Genomic DNA, 14319 nt, shown 5'->3' on the forward strand with positions numbered 1-14319 from the left:
CTCTAGCCTCTGCTATTGTCTGCAGCACTCGCTGTGACACTCCGCATTGATCTGCCACACATGCAGGTCCCACAGCTTCGGGCTGGGGTGCCATATAGTGCCCCTCGCCGGGGATAAAAGGTCCCTTCTCAGCGGGACTCGCCACGGGGGGAGCTGCGACATGTTCACCAGTTCCGGGAACCACGGTTGGTTGGGTCACTTGGGTGCTACCAGAATCAACGCACATCTCTTTTCCCTGATCTTTTGCAGAACTAGCGGCATTATTTTGACCGGGGGAAGTGCATACTTCCGCCCCTTGGGCTAGCGGCTCGACAGCGCGTCCCCTCCCAGAGGAGCCGTTGTCAGTGAGAAGTACAGCGGGCAGTGGGCGTTCTCCTCTGAAGCAAAGAGGTCGATCTCCGCCTTGCCGAAGAGATTCCAGATCATATTTATAGTTTGAGGGTGTAGTCTCCACTCTCTGTGCACAATGCCATCCCTGGACAGCATGTCCGCGCCGCAATTCAAACTGCCCGGTACATGTACTGCTCGGATCGAAAGAAGTACCTGATCTGTCCACAAGAGCAGCTGCCTCGCTAAGCCCTGCAGGGATCGCGAGCGCAACCCTCCCTGGCGATTGATGTACGCCGTGTTGTCCGTTCTGCACGGTGAGAACATGACTGTCTTTCACGAATGGAAGGAAGCTGCGAAACCAGGCTCCAGGTGAAGAAGAAAGATTCTGAGGTTTTTTTGGCGCCCGACGTCACCTATATTGGAGGCTGCCAGCCAATTTTACCGCAAGGTCATGAGACAAAAAACATATATATATATATATATGAGGAAAATAAGTATTTGAACACCCTGCTATTTTGCAAGTTCTCCCACTTAGAAATCATGGAGGGGTCTGAAGTTGTCATTGTAGGTGCATGTCCACTGTGAGAGACATAATCAAAAAAAAAAAATCCAGAAATCACAATGTATGATTTTTTAACTATATATATATATATATATATATATATATATAAAATAAAATAAAATAAAATAAAATAAAATATTATATTATAACATATAGTATGAGCCAGTGGTACTTTGGGGAAATGGAAACTACAGTTACCTAATTACACAATACTAGCATGAACTGTTATTAAAACATATGGACACTGATCCTGATTAATTGAATCAACGTCATACCTGCATGTAAATCCTTTCCAGCTAACACACAACATACTTTACGTAATTTATTGGTACTCTTTGGCAATTTCATGCAGACTTACCAATTGACAATGTAACTACGACGCTGCATGCTTGTAATTTCATCTGCTCTTTATATGTAGTGAAGTTTTGCGAGCACAGTATAATGTCTGACAGGACAGAAAAGTAATTTTTTTCTGAGGAGAGACTTTTTATTTCAAGTTACGAAATTAACATTAGAATAATGACAATGACATAAAGCCTGACAACATCTCATCTGGCAGCTGATACCAAAATCAGCACAACACTTTTTTTTCTCAGGCAGTCTTTACTTCAACTACTTCTGACAGAAGAGTCAATGCTTTCATACACATCTTTCAAAAATAAAGTTTTATTTATTACACAAAAAAAGTTACAATTACGTTTTTGTTGCACACTCTGCGACCCGCTCAAAACGGTATTGCAACCAGCTTTTCTGTCTCAACCAGCTGGTTGAGAAACACTGGTCTATAATAACTGGTCTAAGTCATGGCGACTTTTGATCTTTTGACTAAATGTAGTTACCATCTGAGTCACTGGCCATTACTAACCAGCCTGACCTTCACCTTTTGATTTTATCTCAACACAGAACCTCATTCTCATCACGGTCAATCACACAGCAGTGAGGAGTCACGTGTTCATTCACATGGTAGTGAGGAGTCACATGGTCACTCCCATGGTGGGTCATTGTTCAGTTATTGAAATGGGTGTTTTTCTACTTCTACTTTTTTTTTTCTACAGAGGTTATAGTCTGGTCAAATTAAATACAAGAATATAATTTATTAAAAGACTACTTTTTATGCAGTCTGGTCAAATTAATTACAAGAATGGAATTTATTAAAATATTTTTTTGTGCAGTGTCAATAAATGCTTAATTTCTGTCACAGGTGATGCCCATGGTCACATGATGTCAGTTGGTCTGTGGGTGCTGGGTGGCATTGTTGCATTTCTAGTGGTTGAGAAATTTGTTCGTCTTTTGAAGGGAGGACACTCACACTCTCACTCTCATGGTAAGAGTCTTGAATTAATAAAATTACGTGTGCATTAAAAACACTTCACATATATTCTTAATGCAGCATCCCTCTAGAATTGGAACAACTGTTTTTGATCTGGACATTCTTGACAGGTTTCCAAATACAATAAAAATATTTTCTTGTCTTGTTTTCAGCTGCTCCAAAGGCAAAGGATAGTGATGAAGAGGATGACAAGAAAAGAGAGAAGGGAGAAAAAGAGAAAAAAATCTCGAATAAGAAACCTGTAGAGACAAGTTCTGGTATGGAATCTCATGTCTAAAAAAGTTTTTGAGTTTTTATTTCTGTCTGTCAATGCTGCTGTCTTGCTGACAGAATAACTCAACTTCTCTTTGTCTCTACAGATATTAAAGTGTCTGGTTATCTGAACCTGGCTGCTGATTTCACCCACAATTTCACGGATGGTCTTGCGATTGGAGCGTCATTTCTTGTAGGTCCAGCAGTTGGTACTGTTACCACCATCACCATCCTCTTACATGAAGTACCTCATGAGATTGGAGACTTTGCAATTCTTGTCCAATCAGGCTGCACAAAGAAGAAGGTATGGAGCTCCAGAGAGTGGATTTGTCAAAATATGGTTTGGGGCAAATTTACATACAGTTTAAAGGGGTAGTTCACCCAAAACAATTCTATTATCATTTACTCGCCCTCATGTCCAAACCTGTATGACTTTTATTTATTTTCTGCAGAACATAAGAGAAAATATTTTGAGAAATATCAGTGCTTTTTTCTCTCTCTCCACACAATGCAAGTCAGTGGTAAGCAAAACTGTTCTTCAAAAACATTCTACAAAATATATTTTGTGTTCCGCTAAAGAAAGTCAAACGAGTTTGGAATGACATGAGGGCGAGTAAAATAAATAATTAAACAGAACTTACATTTTTTCATCATTGTCAAGGCTTTCATCATCCAGTTGTCAGTGTAGTTAATATCTATAAAGACTATAAATTGCTTATGTAATATGAACTTAAATTGTCTTTTAAGACCCTACACAGGGTGTCCGCGGATCCTTAAAAAGTCTTAAATTAGATTTTTAAAATTTAAGGCCATAAAAAGTCTTATTTTTACTTATGAAAGGTCTTAAATTTTCGATGGCAATTTGACTTAGACATATCTAAATGTTTTCCAAATTAGAACCATCTATTTAGCGTACTTTTTTATTTATTATTCTTTCTTTGTGGATTTGCTTGTTCACGTGACATTGCGCGTCACATTCGCGGCAGCGTTACGTCTGTCTCCTGCACGCGAAACAGGAGGAGAGAAGCAAGTTGGTAAATGTCAGTTCAATTCTAAGTTCATTCTTTATGTGCGTAGTGGTGTGCGATGTGTATTGTCTATTATGATATTGTAATCATTAGGGCTGTCAACTTTAGTCGTTTAGTCGACTAATCGGTCGATGCCGTCTTGGTCGACTGACATTCTCATTGGTCGACTAGTTGCTTTTTTTTTTTTTTTTTTTACCAATAAAGAAATTTTCATTGATTTACTCCTTGATATTTATTCCTTTATAAGCAGTTATATATTACTGTATTCTAAATATAATTATCCTATGTTTTATCCCCAACTTTAAATGCAACTTTAAATTTTGTAACAGCCACAGTTTAGCGCACCACGTAGAACACTCGTGAACCGCACCTGTGGCTGGCTGCACTGCTGCTTCGCGCTCAGTAAGGAATATTTTGCAGTATTCATTCAGTTAGAACGCTACTTGTTTTGGCTTAAGTCGACAAAATGTCCAAGAAATCTAAATCTTTTGTCTGGCTGCATTTTACAAAAAAAGACGACAAGACTGTGGAGTGCAAGCTATGAGGATAGCTAAATAATGAGGAGAGATATCCACGACTTGCTCGGGCAGCCAAACGCGTGCTCTGCATCCCTGCAACCTCCACTCCTGCAGAGCGCATATTTTCCAATTTATTGTTAACAAGTCGAGGAGCTGTCTTTTACCCAAGAATGTGGACATGTTAGTGTTTTTGGCCCACAACATAAAAAAGGTGGACTAGGTCTGCAGATCTGCCGCGCCGCGCTCTACGCCTCATTCGCGCCGCAGGAATTTTTACGCGCGTCTTTGCATTGACTTAACATTGAAATCACTCGCGCCTGACGCGCTATTCGCGTCCGGTGTGAACGCACCATAAGTAGCCTTAACGGCTTTATTATGCTGACTCAATAGATCGTGTTTTCTTATGTTTTTGTTTTTATTTGTACACTTGACGCGTTTGAAAATAGCCTAAATAATGTAACAAAACGAAAATAAACCTATAGGCCTTCCTACTATACAGCCTATTATTATTAGGATTGTTTTTAAGGCTATTTGGGTTTTTTGTATGTTTGGTTTAAAACGCCTAGATCGGCTGTACAAAAGTTAACCCATAGCTTTTGAAAGTAAAGAAGAATATACAGCCTGTATAAACGATAGCTTTTGTTAGGATTTTTCATTATTTGGCAGTTTTAGCAGTTATATTTTTTGTAGCGTGTGGTGTGGTCAGGTGCGCGATTGTGACTGTCACTATAGACCTAGGACAGAGCTCCTCACTTTACAGTTAAAAAAAATCACTTAATTTTCAAAGAATTGTATTATTATTATAGTTTTATGTATTATAGATGTTTTTTCGTTGTTGTTTTATAAATGCTCTATGACAATTGTTTAATAAATGTTCAATCAAAAAGCAAAAGTTTTTTTTTTTTTTTGGTTTTTTTTTGACTAATCGTTGCGCAGGACAGGACTTTGGTCGACTAAGCATTTCTTTGGTTGACTACAGGCCTAGTAATCATTGTTTTAACGATGTACGAGGCACTGCGAGCTGACATCGCTTTTGTCTCTCGTGCTTTCACTGCGTGATGTGTACGGTTATAGGTATGTTCCCAAATGAGTTTTTGTCTCATATTTATATCATATTATGTTGTTATCATAGGCCTACAATATCACATCAGCAAGAGTGCTGTTTTCTGTGCACAATTGCAAATGTGACTTTTATTTTATATTAACAATAAATTAACATTGTGAGTTACATTTTATAAACAATTTTGTCAATATTGTTTGTTTTCCCTTTATTTCGCTGATGAGAATTTCAAAATGAAGCCATAGCAGAGTCTCAATGCAACAGACAGCGATGATTTTTTTGCGAATAGAATCCGCGTTTTGAACGAATCAATTTGATGATTCAATGAACAACCACTTGCTTCTTTCCCGAATGAATCAGCCGTTTGATCAAATCGGTTGAATGAATGACTCCCTCAACTCACTTAAGACAGTGACTTTCCGCCACCTACTGGCAGTTTTAGTTTCACATTTAAAGTACCCTTTAATTAGAATTGTTAAATATGAACTGATTTCTAATTTTAACGATCTCATAGCTTTATTTATGCAATTGTAAATGCAGTGTAAATATATTAATGCCAGATCTGATGCCACTTCTGTGTCCCCTCTGCACTGCAAAGATGGATTTTGATTTAATGATTTAATTTGACTGGTAACAGTGGTATTGTGTAATTATTCTAATAGAATTTAATTTGAATGTTAGAATTTGACATAAAAGGTGATGCATACATCTACAAATGTCCATATATAGGTGAAAATGCCCCTGGAAATCTTTTTAAGGTGGCAAATATTACCCCTTAATAAAAAAATAATTTCTGTCACTTCTGTGAACTGACCACTGCATAGAATATGAAAAATATCAATATCTTCGTCAGTCAGCTGTCAACAACAGGCCTAAACCAGCCATGGCACCAAGCACAAAAACACAATCAGTAAAATATTATCTAATTATTATCAACAAAACTTTGAAAATATCGAGACATATTTTGTCAATATTGCACACCCCTAATGCATGGTATTAATTTTGATTTCTTCGGGTCTTAAAAAGCCTTAAATTTGACTTGAAAAAGTGTGCAGAAACCCTGCTACAAAATCAAAATTAAGGTTTTGCTGGTTGCAGTCCATATCTGCTAGCTTTAGGATAATCTGGCAGTCAACTGATGTACATTTAAAAGAATTTAAATGTGTTTGTTTTCAGAAGATATACAGTTTTTAAATCTGTAGTCTCTTCTGACTAAACAGAGGCAAATTATGACATCACAGGTTGAGCCTGAGACACATCAGAAAAATGCCTGCAGTAAAACTAAAACGTCTCTGGTTACCCAACGTTACCGTAGTTCCCTGAGAGGAGGGAACAAGACATTTCGTATGGGGAAATCCATTTTCCTCAAAATGCTGAAGCCTGATTTGAATAACTCTTTTGCTTGCAAATAGCAAAGGCGCCCTCGCCTGATTGGCTGACAGCCTCCAATATAGGCGACGTTGGGCACCAAAAACCTCAGAATCTTTCAACTGAACGAGAGCTATTCCCTCCTCATTCCCTCCTCTCAGAGAACTACGGTTACGTTGAGTAACCAGAGACATTCCCTTAACGAGTTGGTCCCTCGACATTACGTATGGGGAACGTATAAAACCCCCGCCGTGTGGAAAATTGGCTGGCCCAGATTGCATCGAGCCCCTGTAGAGCACAAGTGCTAAGCACTAAGCCCTCAGACTATAGTGCGCTAGCCCTCTAGGTCAGGTACTGGACCTGGTTGAAACACCCAGATGTACTCTGGCACAGAGCCAACTCAGCGCCGACACCATCAGTATCTCGCCGTACCCAGTTAAGCAACACTGAACTGGTGTGATGTGGGGGGAAATGCAGCAAACATGTTGGTGCTTGAGAATACTGCCGGCTTATGAACGCGGGCATAATAAAGGGGGACACTTTATAGTCAATGTGATTATTATCAACCACAGCTAATAACTCGCGCTGCCTATACGACCAGGTTGAAACCATGGTTAGAAACACGTGCCGGTCTGGGCGTGTCCTCGGGCGACTTAGTCGCCCAATTGCTGCTCAGCTCTCTCCTCCTTCACTGACAGAACATGTGTTGCGAACGAGGGAATGTCCAAGTTATAAGATCTCGTGAACGTCTTGTGAGATGACCAGCCCGCTGCGAGACAAATGTCCTGGGGCCTCATTTTTAAAACTTTGCGTAGGATTTGTGTCAGAAGTGGCATACGGATGAAACATAGGATGTGCGTACGCACAGAAATATTCGGATTTATAAAACCGTGCGCACGCACATCTTCCGCAGTTTTCCCTTAATAAAGCACAATCAATTCTAAATGTAGCGCAGCTTTTGCGGCTTCATGTCACGTCCATAGTTGCCCATAAATAGTCTGTGAAACGCCCACATCGATTGCGAAACCATGGCAAACACAGAGAGGAAAACCAAGAAACGTAACTTTCATTACGTCATTACGTATTGTGATGGCATCATGGCATTTTATTACCATCCATTTGATAGCATCTGACAAGCTACAGATGTGTTATGAGGATGAATTGCATAACATGCCAAAATTGTTGCAGAACATATTTCACTTTTCTTTTTGCAAATATGTGTTCATTTGCATTTCAGTTGTAATCTTCGTTTGATTTTGTTTGTTTTACACTGCAAATCGATCAAACAGGTGTTCGTGTTGTAGGCTGTTAATTGTAAGACTTGCTTTGTGAAGTCTTCATGTTATTTATGAGAGGCAGTATTGCCATTTCTTTTACACAACGGTCTACAGTTTCACACACTTTCACGTGTGTCTTCCATCTGCCGACGGTGTCGCCATTTCTCACCGTGTCGCCGTTTTTGTGCGTACACCTGGGTCAGAGTTTGCATGAAGGACTGCACATTTTCCCGTCAAGTTTGCTTTTTATAAATACCAATTATTGCGTAGAGAGCGGCGTACGCCTTCTTTTGTGCGTACGCATCGTTTATAAATGAGGCCCCTGAATAGACAGGCCTTTTGCCCAAGTCCATGACGACGCCAAACTCCTCGTGGAGTGGGCGCGCACCCCCATTGGGCAATCTATTCCTCGGGAACCACCGCCGTGTTGTCCGTTCTGATGAGAACATGACAGTCTTTCACAAACGGAAGGAAGCTCTGCAGAGCCAGATGAACCGCTTCCATCTGCCATCGCAGGGGGCTCCCCAGCCTGATAGTGATGTATCCGTAGTGACAACTACCCGCCTGACCACTCTGCCCATAGCAGCACCCTGTTCGTACGTGGTTGTGTCGGACCAAGGTGCCAGAGTCTCGAGACAAGGTGCTCTGTCCCAGCTCTCCACGCCTGCGGCTGCGCTCGGTTCTGCAATCAGTGCTGCAGCGGTCTCATATGCAGCACGCCCAGTCTGCAGATGGAGGCTGCGGCTGCCATCAGACCCAGTAGCCTCTGAAACGTTTTCAAGGGGACAGCTCTGCCTTGAACGAAGAGGGCTAGTGTATTGTGAATGGACTGGATCCTCTGCTCTGATAAGCACGCGATCATTGTGCGCGAGTCCAGAACCATACCCAGGAAGATAATCGACTGACACGGCTGAAGCGTGCTCTTCTGCATGTTCACAGACAGTCCAACAGTCATCGAGATAGCATGCACATTCCACTGAGCTTCAGGGGTGCGAGCGCTGCATTCATGCTCATTGTGAACACGCGGGGGGCTGGAGCCAGCCTGTACGGCACTTTGAATTGGTATGCAACACCTTTGAATGCAAAACGCAGAAAGCGCCTGTGATGCGGGGCTATCTGAATGTGAAAATACGCATCCTTTAGATCCACTGCAATGAAGTAGTCCTCGGGCTGAATGTGCGCGAGGATTTGGATCACAGTAATCATCTTGAACGTGCGTTTCGCAAGCGCTTTGTTCAGTAATCTCAGATCTAAGATGGGGCGCATACCTCTGTCCATTTTTGAGACTAGAAAAAAAACCAGCTGTAAAACCGCAATTTCTCTGTTCCCCGGGCACTATCTCTACTGCCTGTTTGGCCAGGAGGGAGGAGATTTCTGCCCGTAGCAGCGGAGCGCTCTGTTCTGATACTTCTGACATAATCACGCCGCCGAAGCAGGGTGGTCTGCGAGCGAACTGAAGCGTATAGCCGCGGTTTACAGTGTTGATTACCCAATCTGACGCCGATGGGAGCGTCGACCAAGCGACAGAGGGGGCATTAATGCTGCGCACCAGTCAATGAAGAAGCATTGCCAGCTATATGAATAACGGGAGACTCATCCGCGGCTTTTTGCACAGGGACACACGCACTCACATCCTCGGGTTGCCCCGGGCTTCCGCTCTGTGAAGCGTCTCCCGGGGGAGAGGCTTCGCTTATCTCGCAGGTAATAGTTAGGGGAGGAAAAGAACTCTTTTGCTGAGACATGTAATCCTTTGTGTTTATTGATGGGGAGTTCCTCACAGGCTCGACAACCTGATCCTTCGAGCGCTGCTTCCGCATGGGCCCGACCCAGACACAGCACACACTGCTCGTTTGCGTCCGGAAAGTCGATAGGTCCACCACACATGCGGCAAAGAGACATTTTCTTAGTTGGTTTTCCTAGCAAAAAATCCGCCGGAACGCGAGAGGGGATAATTCCACGTTATCCATAATTCCCTAAAACCAGGCTCCAGGTGAAGAAGAAAGATTCTGAGGTTTTTGGCGCCTGACGTCGCCTATATTGGAGGCTGTCAGCCAATCAGGCGAGGGCGCGGGCGCCATTGGCTATTTGCAAGCAAAAGAGTTATTCAAATCAGGCTTAAGTATTTAGAGGAAAATGGATTTCCCCATATGTAATGTCGAGGGACTGACTTGATAAGGGAACTTAATTTAAAATTGGTTACTTGTTCACTTCTTTCTGATTTAAATAAGGTTGTTACAAAAGTTATTTAGTCAACAGCAGAGATTTTTTTTTTTTTTTTTTTTTTTTTTGTATGCCTTGAGATATATTTGTCTGCTGTTTATGTTCAATTAAGACATAACCGACTGTGTTTATTTGACCATTAATCGCAATAAGACGGGAAAGAGAACTCAATTGCTTGACAGGCAGTTTCCTGTACATGCACTTTGTCAGTAGCTTGAACTTTTAAACTGGCAAGACTAAAAAATGCAGGCAAATGATGAGCTTTTGTGAGACTATAATCCAACTTTTCAACTGATTGTCAAATTTAGATTGCCCAATCCTACTACCGTGCTGCAGAGTGTATCATATGCATGATTCAGCCAGTCTTCCCTCTATCGCATTCCAGACCCATTTGAATTCTGCACAGAATATTGTAATTTAGATCGCTATTTAGGAGCCCAAACATCCCCAGTGGCTAGAGAGTCTTGGTAGTATAAACACTAAAAAAGAGAACAGGAGACAGCTGTTACAAGATTTTTCAAACTACATTATTACCATTATTTGAAATAAAGTGACGTGAAGGCCAAGTATGTTAACCCATTCTCGGAAATTGTACTTGCATTTCATCCAGTGCACACACACATTAGGAGTTAGTAGTGAACACACAAACTGCAAACCGTGGAAACACTCACTTAGCAGTGGGCAGACATTTACTGCGATGCCTTGGGAGCTATTGGGGTTAGGTGCCTTGCCAAAGGTGCAGGGTGGTTGCTTAGTCGTTTCCTGCCGGTGTTGAGAATCGAACTTGCGACCTTCGGGTTATAAGTCCGACTCTCTAACCATTAGGCCACAACTGCCCCAAAAATTAATAAACATTATAACTGTTTTACTGCAGTAACCAGTAACTGGTATTAAAGAAATGTTATAGTTTCATATTCAATTTTTTCATAAGAATCTGGCTGTCACAAGCTGTCAGATTTGGCTTTGCTGCTCTGTGAAATAAACTAAACGCTATTGGCTATTTAGAGAGAGAGATAGACAAGCTCTTTTATAGGTCCTGTCCCCCTTAATGTGTTGAAATGTTTTGGGTCGAAACATGGAGGAAAACTGTGCTTATAAAGCCTCTTCAAAGAATATAGCAAAAGTTAAATTGGTTACAAAAAGTTTCATGTTGATTTCATTAAACATCACTGTTTTTACTTTACCATTATTCTTAACTCTTCTTGTTTTCATCAGGCCATGTGTCTTCAGCTTCTCACCGCCATTGGTGCGTTAGCTGGAACTGCCTGCTCCTTATTGGCTGAAGGAGTGGGTGCTGCGGCCACAGCCTGGATCCTCCCCTTCACCGCCGGAGGCTTTGTTTATATCGCAACTGTCACGGTTCTCCCAGAGCTGCTGGTTGGACGGTCTAGTTTATGGCAATCAATGCTGGAGATTCTAGCTCTGCTGTTTGGGGTGGGAATGATGGTGTTGATCGCAGAGTACGAGTGAGAGAGGAAGTGATGTTTGAAAGAAGAAATTGGGGTGTAGAAACCAATGCATGGTCACCAGAACCTTTAGAGACTAAAGACCTTGAAATTAGTGTTTTGAGATGAATGTTGACATAGTCCACAAAAAAAGAAAAAAAAAAGAAAAGAAATATTAAGTGGGAGAGAGTGAAAGAAAATGGAGAACTGCACTAATTTACCCAGAGACCAACATGAATGGATCACTTAAGTCATCTTAGGCACATGAACCAACCTTCCCAGGGACCAACAGCTAGAAAATCATGTTCGGTTCATTATACTGATAAGGTCGGGATCGAAATGTGGGGACTCTTCGACATTGACCATTATGATCCCAAGATGTATTGTCTCCAGTCACTGAAGCAAATGCTCATCAGTAGATTGCTTTTAAAGAAATATCGGTTGTGTTATCATTGTCATTTGACTGCTGTTCACACAATAAAGGTTTATGTGATTCTTTTAAAAGCAATGTGCACTATCTCTTTGCCATGGAGTTTCTTTGATTTTCCTCTGCTGAAATAGTCAGTTGTTTCAGATATAGCTGTTACTCAGTAATAGTAACTGTGTACTCAATGAAAGTAATTGTGGCTCTCCACAATTTAATACACACACATATTGCAGACTAATCTATAGTTTCACATTATCATTGGTGATGGTTCTTCAGAAGAGGCAAACAGTGTACAGTACTTATTGAATTTTAGTTGGTGGTGTTTTTTTCTTCTTAAAGTCTGTAACCTTATTCATGCAGTTGTTGTTTTAACCATGTCTTGAATTTGTTTAGTGTAAACCCTTTGCATTCTCTGTGTAAAACAAGCATATCGCTTCAAAATCAGAAATGGAGGAACTGTTTTGTTCAATTTCAGTTAAATAAAACAATTGTGGTACATCTCTAGCAGTCTCTATTCTACCATACTACAGCAAACAGAATGGCTGTCATGAATAATTGAGAAAGCAATTTCTCATGGGACAAGGCTTCCTGATGAATGATTATGAAACTGCTGTCATGAGGCCAGAAAACTCCCTAAATTGTAAAAATAACTTGCTAACATTTCCATCATCTTCACACAATGGGCACAACAGACTATCAATGTGGGCTAAACTGTTAATCATTTTCCATTGCTTTGGCATTAAATGTGTTCAGTGACTACTGGCAAATTGCATTCATTCTTTTCTCACTCAAATACAACCACTGCCAAAACTCAATGTAACTACAGGCCAATATGCACATTTACTTACTTATTTCAAAACTTTTAATCCGGTTCAAACCTTCTAACAGAAGACGCAGTCAAAAAACAGAAGTGTACAGCAGCGTGCAAGCTCAGCTTTTTTTTCTCATTTGATTTTAGTGTGGTTGTCGATGCTTGGAAACATTGTTTTGTTTATTGTGGTAACAAATACTGAAATCAATGTTGCTTTCTCCACTTCTTATTTTCTACAGCTTGTTCTCATCTGTTTGTTTTTGTGACCTGTTTTCACTATGTGCTTCCAAATCCCTTCTAATACTAACACTCACAAAGCATGTCACACAATGGAAGCAGTGCAATTCTAACCTGTGTACTTTCCCTATGTCCTTTAGTTCATTGCTCTCTTTTCCTATTCTCTGGAATTGCCAGTCTGTTGTAAACAAAGCAGACTTTATGGGGGGGCAAAGCAATGAGTTTGTGTAAGAAAAACTTTGCAGTTTTGCCCTGTGCAACATTAGGAAGATCTGGCCCTTTCTATCAGAGCATTCTACACAACTCCTTGTCCATGCTCTTGTTCTATCCAGACTGTAATGCTCTCTTGCCAAAGTTATTTTCAAGAAACGGCAATTGTCCAACACCTGACCAATTAATACTAGCACTTACTATTCTATTTTGTATATCTATCTATTTAAAAAATAAAAATAAAAATAAACCAATAAACTATGTGTACTCTGCTAGACTAACTAGGACTGGTTACACCATATTGTTGCCCCTATTGTTGGTTTGATTTCTTCTATTGTTCTCATTTGTAAGTCGCTTTGGATAAGTATCTGGTAAATAATCTTAATGTAAAACAAAAATGAATACATATCTAAAGTAATACCATATTGAAATATATTCCAAATCTAAAAAATGAAATACTATATTGTTACCACTTAAGGCTTTGGTCTAGGGTTGGAAGAGTAACATTGAGATTTTGATAGATATTTGGTGTGGTGATGATGGCAAGGCACAAAATGCTAAACAAAATAATGGCAAAAGAAATTATTTCTTATACAAAGGTGAAAATAAGGGCACAAAATATGTAAATTTGTAATAATGATTAAAAAAAAAATATATATATATATATATATACACACACACACACATATAGGGCCCTATTTTAACGATCTGAAACGCAAGTGTCAAAGCGCAAAGCGCAAGTAACTTTGTGGGCGGGTCTCGGCGCTGTTGCTATTTTCCCGGCGGGATAAATGACTCTTGCGCCAGGCGCAAATCTAAAAGGGGTTGGTCTGAAGTAGCTTCATTATTCATAGGTGTGGTTTGGGCGTAACGTGAAATAACCCAATCAGAGCATCATCTCACATTCCCTTTAAGAGCAGACGCGCTTTTTCCTTGGCGTATTGCTATTATAACGGCGGATTTGCCAGGCGCGCGTCAAGAGGGGTTCACAGCCGAGGAGACCAACGCTCTCGTCACGGCCGTAAAAGAGAGAGAAGTCAAGTCAAGTCAAGTATATTTGTATAGCGCTTTTCACAATACAGATTGTATCAAAGCAGCTTCACAGTATTAAATTAAAATAATACAACAAGGTTTGTTTCTAGTGGATTTTATTGATTGATAAAATCAAATTAAATATCCCCAGAATATCCCCAGTGACATTGGGGATCGAGAAACACACCCAAATTAGCTTCGGTTAAACAGGT

At 40.6% G+C, this 14319-nt stretch overlaps 1 protein-coding gene across 1 annotated transcript in view; it reads left to right on the top strand.

Moving 5' to 3' along the window:
• slc39a7 (solute carrier family 39 member 7) overlaps positions 1 to 12315 on the top strand; it is a 28838-nt gene extending 16523 nt beyond the window's left edge. Inside the window, exons 4-8 of the mRNA XM_084424736.1 lie at positions 1796 to 1885; positions 2094 to 2216; positions 2375 to 2479; positions 2582 to 2778; positions 11161 to 12315. Coding sequence (XP_084280862.1) covers positions 1796 to 1885; positions 2094 to 2216; positions 2375 to 2479; positions 2582 to 2778; positions 11161 to 11415 — 770 coding nt within the window. The 3' untranslated portion in view covers positions 11416 to 12315. The remainder of the gene's footprint in view (positions 1 to 1795; positions 1886 to 2093; positions 2217 to 2374; positions 2480 to 2581; positions 2779 to 11160) is intronic.
• Positions 12316 to 14319: the final 2004 nt, after the last annotated feature.

This window comes from Rutilus rutilus (assembly GCF_951802725.1).
Source record: "Rutilus rutilus genome assembly, chromosome: 11".
Lineage (NCBI taxonomy): Eukaryota > Metazoa > Chordata > Actinopteri > Cypriniformes > Leuciscidae > Rutilus > Rutilus rutilus.